The 15,878-nt window shown below is 39.4% G+C and overlaps 1 protein-coding gene across 2 annotated transcripts in view; it reads right to left on the reverse strand.

Annotated features, from left to right (window-relative positions):
• Window positions 1-2,379: 2,379 nt before the first annotated feature.
• HTR2A (5-hydroxytryptamine receptor 2A) overlaps window positions 2,380-15,878 on the reverse strand; it is a 63,759-nt gene continuing 50,260 nt past the window's right edge. For both annotated transcript variants that reach the window (XM_048215733.2, XM_057308649.1), the window contains one exon: window positions 2,380-5,871. In XM_048215733.2, coding sequence (XP_048071690.1) covers window positions 5,072-5,871 — 800 coding nt within the window. In that variant the 3' untranslated portion in view covers window positions 2,380-5,071. The remainder of the gene's footprint in view (window positions 5,872-15,878) is intronic.

Raw genomic sequence — 15,878 nt, forward strand, 5'->3', positions numbered from 1 at the left:
CCTAGGTGTCCTGCCTCAGTCTTCTGTGGCAATGAGGTCACATCAAATCCTGAGGCTCCAGTTGGGTGTGAAAACTTCCCATAATGTGTTGGCTCGGATGGACATACTGTCGTTAAATATCAAAAAGAAAGAAGACTGGGGTATATATCATTAAGGGAAAATAAGGAAACCATTTTTTTTTTTTGCAAACCACCTGCAAAAGTAATAAAAATTAACAAAGTTTTGTCTTATTGCATATTTACTGGGGCAAATGTCCATTGAATACAAAACTTGAGATAAGCTTAGTAATATTATTAGTGTTCTCAGTTTAGAATGAAATCCTAAAAATCACAGATACTTTTTTCAAAATCATCATTATGATTGTGGATTAAAATTTAATGTTATGTTATAAAGCTTTATATACATTATGAAGTTTCTGAAGGTACTTGTTTTTCTATGGGTCATTTGAGTGATGCCAGGAGAATGTTTCTTTTTTTTTTTTTTTAAGTCCCTAAATTTCTTTCACACTTGTCTTCCTGGTGCTAAAGTTTTTACCTTTTGGATTATGCTCGTAGTGGACAGTTAAGGGAACCTCGGTGATGGACAGTGGTTTGTCAGCTTGAATTACTTATTAGTGCTCTAGCAGAGAGGAGAAACCTGACAGGATGGGTAAGTTTGATGTAAGCAGGAAAAAAATACCAGCAAAGGAACTCTGCATCATGGTGTGGACAAAGGAGAGGTAAAAAGTTTTTAAAAATCAGAATGTTCACAGGAAAGATAGTAGAAGCTGTTGAATAATAATACTGACTATCCCACAGTTTTGTCTGGAATTAGCTCTGATGGCTAATAATATATACCGGCTCTGGGTTTTTTCTTTTCAATAATAACACAGTTATTACATTTACATAGTGCTGTATAGGTTATCAAGCACGACCATAGCCATGGCCTCATTTAAGTGACTCTGTCAGTTCTCCAGGACAGATACTAGTGGCTCCATTTTTAGAGATAATGAAATTGAGGCCCAGGGTTCTTAAGTGATCTGTCTGAGGTTATATAACCAGTGCGTAGGGAAGCTGAGATGGGAACTTGCATCTTTTGGTTCTGAATCCTATGTTTTTTCTCCCATGCCACATTGGATAGAGACAAGAATTTATGCTTCAGAGTCAGACGACCCAGGCTTGAACTTACCACTTTTTTTTTTTTTTTTTTTTGCCAACTGTGTGATCTTGGACATGTCACTAAACTATTCTGAATCTGTTTCTTTACTTATGAAAAATAAGAAATAATAATACCTGCCTTATAGGATTGTTGTGAAGATTCCATTAGGTAAAGCAAACAAACAAACAAAAAACCCCCAACAACAACAACGAGCGTAATTCCTGGCACGTGGTGGGTACTCTATACACGGAGCTGTAAAGACCTGGAAAAGATACCTACTGTCCCTATTTCACAAAGGTTTCCTGCCTTTAGAGGTGAAATGAAGAGTCAGGGCAACTTTCCAGTTTATGCAATGATACCATGTTTTCTTGGTGTACTAGAATTCCTGAAATGATCTCCTGTGAGAATGTGTGCAGCGTGTGTGGGAATGCACTTGTGCGTGTCTTGGGGCACACCGGTACGCACATACCCGTCAGTACCTGTGTGCATGCGTTGGGGCTACAGCAGTGGTTCTCCACGTTTCTAGGCTGTGTGGAAGCAGATACAGTGACCGAACGTGGAGCAGCTGTCTGCCGCAGGTGACTGCAAACCCGATCACTACCCTTAATCTAACTCAGCCAGGTAGATCCTAGTTCAGTCACCGAACCTCAGAAGCACAGGCTCTGTACTCTCAGAATATCTGGATGATACATTGAGTTCCTACTTTGATGACTGGAAGGTTTGGGTAACTCCCTTTAGCAGACGAAACTGTGGACTCACAAAATTACATTGAGTTTTAAGTATACTTTATTTATAATTATTCATTCTTTCTTGAAATCTTGTAGAATCACCTTGATTAAAATCATTACACAAAATAATCTTCACTGTATTTATTATATATGGCACAGAATAATTCAACACTTTATAAATATGTTTCGTTGATGCACAAATGGGAGAAGCACCCTTTGCCAAAAGCAGTTTGGTAACTTAGTTCAATTTGGCTACGGTAGCACTTTAAAAAATGACCATGAGATGGCGCTGTGGCCAAGTAGATCAAGTACGTCTAAACTGAGTGTTTCCCCTAACTATATAGCATTTATTTCCTTTCTTTAAATATAGAAGAATCTACTGTTCAACTTAAAGTGTTGATTAGGAGTGAGTCCTTTAATCACAGATCCATAAATCATTCAAGCACTGTGTCCCACTGGGGCGGGGTGGGGAGGTTTGATAAGCCTTAGTAGTCAGAAAGTCCCCAGACTGAAAAAGGGTCCAAAGGTACCATTTATTTAAGATCACTCAACTATATAAAGGACGATTGTTTTCACCACCCTCATAGAATTGTGTTAAAGTCTTCCCACAAAACTACGTGAACTTCCAGTTTATTTAAAGAGCTGATACTTCTGTTACATTTTAATCTGCTTTGACAGCAATGGAAGGTCATAGAAACGTTAGAACATGAATTCACATTTTAATTGACAGGATACAAACATGCAAATGTGTATATACTGAGTGTTTTCATTAATGACTCTTGCTTTTTCTCCATATAAATATATAAATATCGAATAAAGTGCATGAGAATATGTCTGTACATATACACAGATACATGTTTGTCTATATACACTTGAATAGATACTTATGGAAAGAAGAAACATACACATTTGTAATATATATGTAGTCAAAAGACATTTGTCAGGCAGTATTTATGTTCATTCTGATCAAGATTGAGTATGTGGGGGTAGAATCTGTAATCTTTTCTCTAATTTTTAATGAGATGTGCTGAGTTATAAACTATGGCAAAATACATTAGAGCAGAGATTTTTTTTAACATTTGTATTTTTATCAGTTAGTATGATATTATCATTAAAGTGGTTCAGGTCAAATGCAGCCTTGATATAAGTGGCTTACTGTAAATTCTAGCTTTGAAATACATACCTTTCAATGTATCTATAAGCATGTAATTGGATAGCCTTAAAGCATTTCCAAATTACACAGTGGCATCTCCCACATTCTTTAGTTTTCAAATCTCTAATATTTTTCAAATGGCTTAGAGCAAAACACTATTTTTCATTTAATAGAAATGCTTTAGTATTGTAATCACATATCATCTAACATCTATTTTAGTAAGGATGTGTAATTTAATCTAGAATAATACCAAGGTGAATTAACTGCTGTTAATCCCTTTCTCTCTTTAGCAAACTTTTCTACAAAGCACTATATTACTGCCTTTTTTTTTTTTTTTTAGGGAGTCCAGTGTCAGTGAGTAATAAATAAATTAGATTTTAGGGAAGTGAAACAAAAATGTTCCTTGAGGGGCGCCTGGGTGACACAGCGGTTAAGCGTCTGCCTTCAGCTCAGGGCGTGATCCCAGCGTTATGGGATTGAGCCCCACATCAGGCTCCTCCGCTATGAGCCTGCTTCTTCCTCTCCCACTCCCCCTGCTTGTGTTCCCTCTCTCGCTGGCTGTCTCTATCTCTGTCAAATAAATAAATAAAACCTTTAAAAAAAAAATGTTCCTTGAAACTTTGGTAGTGATGGGTTGGGTCCAGGTCGAGGTGTGTATTTCTAAACCAATTGCAAATTTTGACCTCCTGTGGTATTCCCCCCTTGCTCATTTGGTGGGTATTCATTGGCAATCAATTGGGAAACTTATTAAGAAAACTACCCTCAGAGCTGAAACAAGCCTTTTTCTGAACCAGGTAAGAAGAAAACAGTTTGAACCAATCTCAAAATGTCTGTTAATTAATATTTTTGACAAGGACCATTCCAATTAGGTCATTTTCTTCAAAGGCAGGGATCCTGTTTTAATTATTTTTATATCCTCAGTACCTAGGACATTTCTTCACAGATAGCATATACCCAGTAGATGATTGTGAGGCCAAAGCTGAATAGTTTTAGTAAAGAATATAGATTGATCTGAAAGCAGCAGTTTCCCTGATGGGTGCCAGTAGGAAAGCCATCTGCATTTTACAGAGACGTCCTAAGGTTCTAGTGCTGTCAGTAACCAAAAACCTGAGTTTATTCCTCAATCTTGACACAGTTACATCAATACTGCTTACTGCTCAAAGGAGCGCATGCGCGGTGTAGTCATCGAAGAGCAAGTCACCAAACACTGCTATGGTGCTGTTTAGAAGAAGCAATTTCTAGAAATGTATTTGGCAATGTTAAATTATCCTTTTGATAGTTTACCTAGTAGAACAAACACTAAACAAGACCACGTTGGAGAGTCAGAATAAAGCACAAAGAGCAGAAGAGAAAGCAGCAGTAGTTATTAAATAACATTTTAAAACTTTTTCACTTCTGAGAAGAATTAGTTTGAAATGCAGCAAACGCCAGCAACTTTGTGACTATTTCCAAATGACATCTATGAAAAAGCAGGAATGAAAAAGTCATCAAGTATTTCATTTAATTATCTTAGCAATACAGATTTTGTAACACTGTCCTTAGTGTCTTTTGTTGTTGTTGTTCCAAATATGTAGCATAGTAAGTTTTAAAGAGGATTTTTCTTTAAGAGGTCATTATATTCAACCAATTTTCACTATTTATAGCTATTGTTATTTACAGCAATAGGTAACCAACTCATGCCATCAATTAACAACAGAGTAGCAAGGTTTCCACTTGAAATAGAAGGTAATTTAGACTTATTTATGGCCTCATTATTATTATACAATAAAAGCTAATTATTTCAAAGACATATCATTTACAATGTGAAAAATAAGTATCATAAAGCTCACAGCTGAAATGCTGTCAGAACATTTTTGAAGTGCACATTTTTTGTCATTTAACCCTGCTTTTTTCTTTTTTCGTTGACGGAATAAAATGAGGCATATAAATATTATTTTCGGTTCTACTAGACTGGCCTAATTTTTTTCCCAGTCTCCCTATTTTCTTTTTTCCCCCCAGAATAGGTGAGAATTTGCCCAGTGTGCCCTCTGTGGTTGCTATGGCAACTAGTCTATCACACGCAGCTAACCTTTTCATTCACTGTGTTAATATTGTCTGTTGGAGCATCTTCTGAATGTTGTGTTCCTAGAGCAACCATGCTGTAGTCATTATCTGTGCTCTTGGCATCTTTCTTTGAATTCTTTTTTTGTCCCATTTGGAGTTGACTAGATTTGTAGGCCAAGGCCGGTATCGTGTTCACTAAAATTAACTGCAATGGTTTTTTATTTTCCTTGTACTGACACTGGATATACCGGGAAAAGGCTGACCTGTAGGTCTTGTTGAACAGTGTGTATACTAGTGGGTTGACGGCTGAGGAGAGGTAACCGATCCAAACGAACACGTTGAGCAAGGCTCCGATGACTTCCTCGTTGCAGGACTCTTTGCAGATGACGGCCATTATGTTCGTGATGAAGAATGGGCACCACATCACCACAAACAGAAAGAAGACAATGCCCAGCACCTTGCAGGCTTTTTGCTCGTTGCTGATAGACTGCATAGTCCTCCTGCCGTAGGACCCCGGCTCCCTGTGGATTGATCTTTGGAAGAGCTTTTCCGAAGACAGGGAACTCTGAGGGAGGAAGCTGAAAGACGATAGTTTGGCCCGTGTGCCAAGATCACTCACACACAAAGTAGCTTCTTTCTGGAGTGACTTGATAGTTAGAAAGTAGGTGATCACCATGATGGTTAAGGGAATGAAGAATGACACGAAGGAGCCGATCAGGACAAAGTTATCATCCGCAAGTAAGCAACTCCCTTCCTTAAAGACCTTGGAATCATCCTGTAGCCCGAAGACGGGTATTGGCATAGATATACCTGCAGTTGGACAGAAAATGACACATGACTATTGAGGAATTGTCTACCTGAGGAGCATTGCTGCCTAACAGTGGCTGTGCAAAGGATTCTGTACCAACATTGTTTAAACCTCAATATTATACTTGCAGTGAGAATTTAAAATTCTCTTGAACTTACAGGTATTATGTGGTTATTATATAAATTTAATATAGAGTTATATAGTTACATGTAGTGACATATTATATATAATTGTAATATATATACGAATATATATATATAAAATATATATTAACTATATATAATATGTGGTTTCTTATACTTGTACATTATATTGCCCTATAGAGATAGTCCTTTATGTAGGAAGAAGTACAGGGGGCTCCTGGGTGGCTCAGTTGGTTAAGCATCCAGGTCTTGGTTTTGGCTCAGTTCATGATCTCAGGGTTGCGAGATCAAGCCCCCTGTCATTCTCCACCCTCAGCAGGGAGTCTGCTTCTTTCCCTCTGTCTCTCCCTCTCCCATTGCCCCTCTCCCATGCTCAAGCACACTGTTTCTCTCTAAAATAAACAAATCTTTAAAAAAAAAGTACAATATAGCTGTATTTTTTTCTGATTACAACATTACACTTATTAGTTGAAGAAAATACAGAGACACAAAAATAAAAATGGCCAATAACGCTACCATCCATAGATAATCACCATTAACAATATGATGCTATTTATTTTCGATAAACACACATACACAGCATTCACACACATTTTATAATTGAATTTCACATACAGTTTATAACTATTTTTCTCCTAACATTAAATCATGAGTATTGTTTATAAAAATACCCTCATAAAATTGTAAATTTTCAGAAAATTTGAAAAATAGAAAGAGGTAACAATGACTAAAGAGTACTAATATATATTCTTGCCAGCCAGGGAAAATTCTAACTTACATTTTATGTAGCTTCTTTTTCCATTGACATGCATATGTAAATATCTTTGTATATGCAGTGTTTTATGTGCTGATTTAGATTTTCCTAGTCCATTTAACATTCAAATATGAAAATTGCATATATTTAATTAATTTTGTTTCAAATTGTAATTTAAGTTCTAGGTAGTTAACATACAGTGTAATATTGATTTCAGGAGTAGAATTTAGTGATTCATCACTTACATACAACACCCAGTGCTCATCGCTACAAGTGCCCTCCTTGATGCCCACCACCTGTCTAGCCCATCCCCCACCTACCTCCTTCCATAACCCTCTATAGTTAAGAGAAAATTGCACGTATTTTTAAGTATTTTCAGAAAATATGATTTTCTAGTGTGAATTTGAAGTAACTCACCAATTATAGTTTTTAATTTTTTGACTTAAATTTTGATTCTTTTTATTATTTATTTAGTTTTATTTTTTAAAAGATTTTATTTATTTATTTGACACGCAGGGTGGGGAGAGCAAGCACAAGCAGAGGGAGCAGCAGGCAGAGGGAGAAGCAGGCTCCCCACAGAGCAAGGAGCCCAATGTGGGGCTCAATCCCAGGACCCTGGGATCAGGATCCGAGCCGAAGGCAGCCACTTAACGAACTGAACTGCCCAAGTGCCCTTTGATTCTTTTTGAAAAGAAGCTTTCTGCTATCAGAAAATTCTGACATATGCATTAAAAAAAAAAAAAACACTAGAAAAAACAAAACAAACCTAGGACTATGAGCCCATCACCCAGCTTCAACAATAATGAACTCAAGGGCTATCTTGTTTCACGCATATCCCCACCTGCGACAACCTCTCCCATGTTATTTTAAAACAAATCCCAGACATCGTAACATCCAATCTGTATATATTTTCTTACGTAGATATAAGAGCCCCACATTCTTTAAAAATCTAATATTATCACAATACCATTCCTACTCCTCAAGAGAAATTTACTATTTCCTTAATATTATTATAGAATCAGTGTTCAGATTTCCAACTGTTCCATAAAGATCATTATATATTTTTAGTAGTAGAATATTCATAAGGGTGGAATATAAATAATAAGCAGCTACAAACTTTTATTGACAAATACAAGAGTTAGGTACAAGATGAGAGAAGACATGGGCATGTGAGCCCATGGTCAGTTGTACCATCACTGAAATTTGGACAACCCATACAGCTCCCTTAGGGACAGGGGTTAGGCAGAGGAAGATCAAAGTGAGTAAAAGGAACACTTGGCCTCTGATTGTGCTCGTTTATGCCCCATGATGTAGGACCTTATTTAAGGGAGATTCAACTGGCCACTTCCACCACTGTGCAGTTTTGGGGGGCAGTGGGAGTGTCTTCCTCTACTGGCTATCATGTGATGCCCTAAAGGAAAAATCGGGGAGATGAGGAAGGAGAGGAAACATGAATCACATATCTACTTTATATAACTGAGTTTAAGATTGCTTCTTTTGTGAAAGGGTAGATGCCACAGGGGCTCCCCGGGAGAAAGGCAGAATGAAGGTTCTTTATAAGCCTTTGCTCAGAGCTGTATAACAGGGAGCATCCTGCGCACTGCTTCTGACCACCCTTCGGAGTCTAATAAGTGGTCACAATCTAGCCAAGAATAGGTTCATTCCAGAGTTGGGAGCTACTGCTTGCTTGGGTCTTGTTATCCATCTGGAAGAACTTCCTTTGAGGCTCCATAATCTAATTTGTGCATACTCAGAGCAGAGTTTTGCTCCATCCAACTGTGGACCTGACTGTCCCAACCTCGTATCATCTCATGCTGGCCGTCCTTGCAAGGAGGGAGACATTAGCTTGAGTTAATGTAATATTTAACTCAAATCTTTCTCAGTGACATTTGCCATTATTCCCACAGACTTAATTGCTAGGCCATCCTGGTATTCTTGGAAAGTGGAGATAAATGACACCAGAGCTGGTCTTAAGGACACATAGTATGGTTAATGACTCTTCATTTCCTTTATTTCTCTCTGTCCCTGGCCCATTGTTGGTAACATTCGGTGGGCCAGGTTGGGATGGAGGAACTATGGCTCCAGAAGGAACATCCTCTCAGACTCTGCATACACACCAGTTTTGCTTAGCCTTCAGAAAACTCTTCATCATAAAAGTTAAGAAATGGTTTCTAAGAAGAATGTTTTGCTTTCCAAGTGTTCAAACATGTATCTGTGAAAGGTGTTTCCCGTACTCATCTAGAAGGTCTTTGTTTGGCATTGTAGTTGCTCACTGATTAGAATGGAAGCTTTGGAGTGAGACAGACCTGGATTTGAGTCTTGGTTCTGACTCTGTGCTCCTGGGCTGGTTACTTCATCCCCACAATTCCTCATCTATCATAGGAGATTGGTACCAACATGGCTTCATGGATAAGGATAAAATGAATCGAATATGCAAAGCACCTAAGACAGTCCTTAGTCCAGACAGGATGTTCTGCCAACAGTGGATAAACATGGGAGTAGCCTTCTCCACGGAATTACTCAACTTGAATACATTAACTTGATTTCATTCTATTTTGTCTTAAACCAAAGAAGTTAAAAAGTTTTGGCCATTGGCTATATTTTAATAATGATGTAATTATTAGCTTCTGCCAGGGTGACAAAGGGCCTCAATCAATTTTAATTTGGCACAGCTAGAACTGTTGATGGCTTTTCTAATGTGATGAATTACAGCCATTGCTATTAGTCATGATAACACATAACAAAATATCAACTGCGTGAAAAAAGGTGTATTGTTTTGTTATTAAACTCTTGGATGTGCATTTTCTTAATGCAAAAGAAGTGGCTACCTTGAGAGTCTTTTGCCCTATTTGTTTGCAACCTGGTGATTTATGTAAGAGGCAATTCTCAACCAGAATAAGGTATTACTTAAAACACCAAATTCTTCAATCATTTGGAAATCAAATGAGTGTCCTTGTTTGGGAGAACACAGACACAGACACAGACACAGACACACACACACACACACACACACACACCCTGTCTCCAGAATGGCTCAACTTCTGTGGACAGAGATAGAAAGGGCTGATGGAGCCCTCTTACTGAAGTGGATTCCCCTTTTAGCTCCCAGGGATAAAGAGCCATTTTATTTTATTTTTTTTAAGGATTTTATTTATTTGTCAGAGAAAGAGAAAGCACAAACAGGGGGAGCAGCAGGCAGAGGGAGAGAGAGAAGAAGCAGGCTCCCCACTGAGCAAGGAGCCCGATGTGGGACTCGACCCCAGGACCCCTGGATCATGAGCTGAGCCAAAGGCAGACACTTAACCAAATGAGCCACTCAGGAGTCCCGAAAGAGCCCCTTTAAATGGATATGACAAGAAGGCACAGACGGGCTGTCTAGACGGGGGTCCTTGATTTGGAGGAGGAGAATCAAACTGATTTGTTCTTTAAATGGCCCATTTCTCTTTACATATACGAACAATGTCCTGACTACTGTCCTGTACTATTCTTTCTCAGTGCCTCACTCCTAGAAAGGGGTCAGCAAGGGTTTATGGAAAGAACAACCAGACAGAGCAATACTGTGTAAAAGAGAGGAAAGAATTTTCCTTCAAAGAACTAGAACATTTAGGGAAGCTTCGTGGGTACGAGAAGCAGTTCAAAAACACTCTCCTACCAAGAGTGATGAAGACGCTGGCTCCTAGCCAAGGTTGCGGTCACAGCCATCTGCAGTGCGTTAATTTTCTGGCTGTTCTGTTTGATAATAGCTGCTTTTGGAGACCTGACATCTCCTCTCCCTTGAAATTTCTGCATATAAAGCATTTTCCTTTATGAACAAACAGCAGTAGCTTAAACTACGTGACTCTGCATTTTGTTTAATATATTTTTCTGAGGAGTGGTAAATAGCAGTGAAGATTCACTACCAGTATTGGGCCCTCCATGCACATTTTCATTTCTTGTCATTAAATCTCAGGCAGTGAAATGAATGGGAACACTGACACCCCAGAGCACGAAGGCTGTGGCCGGCGTCTTCCTTTTAGGGTAGCTCTGTGTGGACCTCTGCTTAACATCTGACCACCGTCTGGTGAAGCACTGGCTAGGAAAGATAGCACTTTATTCTCAATCCTGGATTTTTACACTTTAGTATCTCGGGACTGAATGTGCTTCTGAGAGTGTCTCTTCGGGAAATAAGAAGGTTGCCTTGCTACGTAGTGGTCCTCTGATAGGCAACATGACAGCGGAAGTCCCCGGGGCCTCGGGTCTTGTGGGAGGTAGGGGGGAAAGAAACAAATACTTCCGGGTTCTTGTGGAAAAGACTGGATTTGTGTTCATAGGTTTCATTTCCTCTGAAACTACTATCTTTCCTTTGTATTTTAGCTTACACTGATTTTTTTTCAAGTTATAAGAATGGATTTACTAGCAGTTTGACAGAAAGCACCGTGAGTGAGTACTGCAGGGTAGTCATTGTACTGCAGGGAGAGAGAGATGGAGTGCATAGGGAACTGGGGCTGGGACTCATCCTTCTCATACGACGTGTAAAGTGTAAGAGTTACCGAATTCCTTATAATCTATGGCCTTCTGAGAGTCCGATGTCCATAAAAGTGAGAGCTAGATAAACATGTCAGTTACTCAAGAAATCGTATGTTTCTTCTTAAATCAATTCTTTTTTCTTAGATTAAATCTTGATATCTCTAATAATAAATCATAACTTCTCAAAGAACTTTCACCTATATTCATCGACTCTGCACCTTTTTTTACAAAATTGTAAAAACATTACCCACACTGTCCTATGGCTAGATAAAATTTTCACTTTGGTGGAAAAGCTGGGGGGAGCAAACTTCTGTAATTTATTTAGGTTCACACAGCCGATAGGCAAAATCAAGACTCCTACTTAGGTCTCTCGTTTCTTATGGATGATTTTTTTTTTAACCTGCTTATTTACAAAAGTAGTTATAAAAGTTTATGACTATACCAGAGGTCCTTAATATTGGTTTCAGGAAGTCTGTGATGTTCCTGAAATATGCACAATTTTCGTATGTGTTCATTTTTTTTGAGACAGAGCTTTCATCAGATTAGCAAAAATGTTCCAGCCCCCAAGGTAGTTGATAAACACTAAGTTATATCAATGCCCTACATACAGAGCACACACACATAACATACACACACGCTGATGATTCTCTACATCCTGATACTTTGTTTCTTTTTTCATTCTTTAATCTCAAAGTCAAAATTTCCTCTGACGAGACATTAGTCTTTGAGGCCAGACACATATTCCAAAACCAAATTCCTTATAATCAATACCTAGTTTTTTTGTTATGTGGGAGTTATTCTTAATTTCAGCTGCATATTAGAATCACCTAGGGAGCTTTAAAAAATTACACTGCATGGGCTCCATTCCCAGAGGTTCTGATATCAGTACTTTTTTAAAATGCTAATGCTCAGACCCCACATGAACATTGTTATTCAAACAAAAGACTACCTAGGTGATACTGATACATAACTAGTGCTGAGAACCTGGGAAGTATAGGCTTAAGAGCACAGTAAAAATGTCTTTATTTTGTAGGGCACCTGGGTGCCTCAGTTGGTTAAGCATCTGACTCTTGATTTCGACTCAGGTCATGATCTCAGGGTCTCGAGATCTAGCCCCACATCTGGCACCACACGGGGTGTGGAGCCTGCTTAAGATCTCTCTCTCCCTCCCCTCTCAAATAAATAAATAGTCTTTCTTTTGAAATGAAACTAAATTGAATACTTTTACAGCTGCTTCCTTTGCCTTTATTAAACAAATCTGTTACTTTCCAATAGGCTTAGGCTGACTTCCCATGGCAAAGCCCAGTGGAGAAACGATGGGGAGGGAAAGAAACCTGCCCTCTACCCCACCCTCAGCTTGGGCATGAGTTACCTGAAAAACATGTGCTGAATGAGCTTATTCTATAAAGCTACATGTCCTTGTTTTTTAATAGTCTATTATGGCTAAGTGTCCAAAAAGGCTTAAAGCTGGTGTTCTGTCCCAGGCAATATATGATACTCAGAAGAAATGCTGAGCCTCCCCAAAGTATGACCAGCTGTGAACTGCAGAAGCTTGTGTCCCCACTGCCCATCAAAGATTCCTGGGAAGGTGGTATCTTGCTCTTCAAACCCTCATTCCTTTTCGTTTTGGTTTCGTAGCCCAGAAGGTGTGCTTTCATATTGTGATCTTGCATTCTTGAAAGGTCCAGGGACTGAATTCTGACTTGCAGGATGTGCATTGTCAGCTGTCACTGTGACACCTTTCATCCCTAGGCAGTTGGACTTCCCTGGACCATCTTTTTTTCCTGTCAATATGTTATGAAGCCCAAATAGAATCTGAATGATATGATGGCATATGGTTAAATTATTAGAACCTCATTTTGCTGTTGGAATCACAAGTCATGGAGAAAATTTTCAAATTCTTCAATTCACCTTGTCATCCACTGACTCTTTTTAAATAAGCGGATATTACACTATTCACCAACAATGGAAATGTTTCTTTTAGCAACATACTAACAGAGGTTTATCTAGTAAAAAAAATTCCGGGGCGCCTGGGTGGCTCGGTTGGTTAAGTGTTGGCTCAGGTCATGATCTCAGGGTGGTGAGATCGAGCCCTGCTTTGGGCTCCACACTCATCAGGGAGTCTACTTGAGATTCTTTCTCTCCTTTCTCTCCCTCTCCCCCCACTCTTTCTCTCTAAAATAAATAAATCTTAAAAAAAAGAAAAAATCTCTGCCCCATATTACTGAATCTCATCTTTAAAGGATCACATCCTCTCTTCCACGTGTCTTAAAAGGGACAGATTCTATAGTGATTCTTTCTGAAAGCTTGGAGAATGAGTCTCACATGTGACATCTCATTTCAGAGACTCTGGTCTAGAGTGTGTGTGCAGAAACAGTTACAGTATCTGGAAAAATGGCTTGCAGCAGGTGCCCACATACTCCAGGCCTACAGGTTGTCAGTTTTCCTTCCTCTAGACTCTCTTATACACACCTTCCCAAAGCACCACATTTTTCATATTACATAATGAAGAACTACAAGGTCCCTAATGCTTAAGCCATTACTAATTACTGAGCCCATCCTACTAGGTCTTTGTGATCTGGTCTAATGGGATCTCTCAATGTTCTCAATTTCTGACATAGTCATGTGGCATTTTCGCTCTTCATTTTGCTCTCTCGTGAACCATTTAGAATGAAATTACACATAGCTTGATTTTTCAGCTAATCACATAGCATGATGTGAGGAGCTGTCAAGATGATGGTCCTGCTCCCGCATGTGTCTTTTCCTGGTAGCTTGCTTGGTTCACTGCCTTGTCCCGCTGTTAGAATGAGAGAGGTTCCGTGTTTCTGCACGTGTTTAACTTCTGGTTTAACTGTTAATCCCAGCTCAAGTGGTACAGAGATGCACAGCAGGGGAGACTCCTGGGGGCATGGCCGTTGGAAGGGAGAGCAGTCATAGGAGAGAAGACACAGAGCATAGCTCAGGGATTCAAGTTGGAGAGGGATGTGGTGTGCGTGGCATGTTGGGTTTCCCATGGGGGAAGGTGCACTGGAAATAATAACTGGAAGGTACAGGCTCATTTCTCCATTTTGCCCTGGACCAGTTCTGGTTCTATCCTTTTCCCTGAAGTGCTCTACCAACCAGTGCGGACTCCAAAACTTCTCTGTAGCAGGGCCTTAGGGGTGGTAGGTGGCTGGGCATGGGGGACTGAGGCAACCTTATTTTGTGGCTACATTTGCATAGGAAGCACACTGTTTTTGCTTTGACTATATGATCGTTTGGGTTTTGGGGGCTACAGATGGAGGTTGTATTACCAAACCATATCCTACTTTGAAGAGATAGCTCATGACATCTTTCTTTCAAGACATCCTCTGTTGGAAGCTTTCCTAAAGTTCTCTCTGTAACAGAGCCCTTTTACTCTCTTTTCCTTCGTTGCCTCCATAAATAATTTATAGTGTGCTAATTCACACTTCTAATACCTTAGAATTTTCCCTAGGAGTGTCATCTCACCCATGAGATGATAATCTCATTAATGGCAGGGATATCTTTTACTTATTGCAAGCCACTCCAGTTCTGCTCATCCTAGGGGCTTCGTAAATTCTTGTGGGATTGATGAGTAAATGAATGAGGGGGGGAAAACAGAGATAAGAAGGTATAATAAATGTGAATTATAATCAATTTTATAGACACAGCTTGAATTTACTGAATTATTTTACAATGTTTCCCTCCATTTTTGCTGGGAAAACACAGTAAATGTGGCTGCTAATTAGCCGCATAGGGCAGAAAGAAGGAAAACGAAGATTACCATGATGCTAATTTGTGTATTTTTTTCTGTGAGAACTACATATACAGTCAACCAGCACAGGAGCTGACTACCTTGGCAGCTAAAGTCACAAGGGAAAAGATGCCGTAAAGCAAAGTGCCTGCGTGGGAATCAGGAGACCCGGGTTTATTCTTGTATGTTTTGACTCATAACCTGGATTTAGAGCTGTTATTTTTCTCAACGCTCTTTTTTTCAGATAAGTTCAATAAGTATGTATTGAGAAACGAAAGCATGATACAGTGAGAATAGCACAGGCTGGGTCATCCCAAGACGCAGGTGTGCATCCTGGCTCTGTCAATCACTGGCCGGGAGACCTCAGGTTGCTTAACCTTAAAACCTCCCCCTGTAAGATAGAGATAATAAACAGAGGCCTTCCCTAATTTACCTACAGGGCTTTGGTGAAAAAACAGTGAGGTAATGTGTCTGAATTATTTGGTAAACTTTTAAGATGAAAGTGATTATCATTTGCTTAGCACTATGCTAGAACTCTTGGGTGCCACAAAAGGCCTTTGAGAACCTTCAGGAAGCCTAAGATCTTGTAGGGAAAACAAAATAGATACACCTAATTTAAAAAGACAGTGGTGCAGAATAGAATGAGACCAAGAGGCAAAATAGATGATGTGGATACAGACTGATATATGAGGTCAGAATGTGATGCTCATCGTGGGTTACCGTCTCCAGGAAAGACTTGTGGAGGAGATGGGGTTGCTGATTCGGGTCTCGTGCTGATTTGGGCGAACAGAATCTGGACGGCGGTATGCAGTGGACTGGGGAGATAGGTATATGATCGCTGTGCCTCTGGGG

Source organism: Ursus arctos, unplaced genomic scaffold, assembly GCF_023065955.2.
Source record: "Ursus arctos isolate Adak ecotype North America unplaced genomic scaffold, UrsArc2.0 scaffold_10, whole genome shotgun sequence".
Classification (NCBI taxonomy): domain Eukaryota; kingdom Metazoa; phylum Chordata; class Mammalia; order Carnivora; family Ursidae; genus Ursus; species Ursus arctos.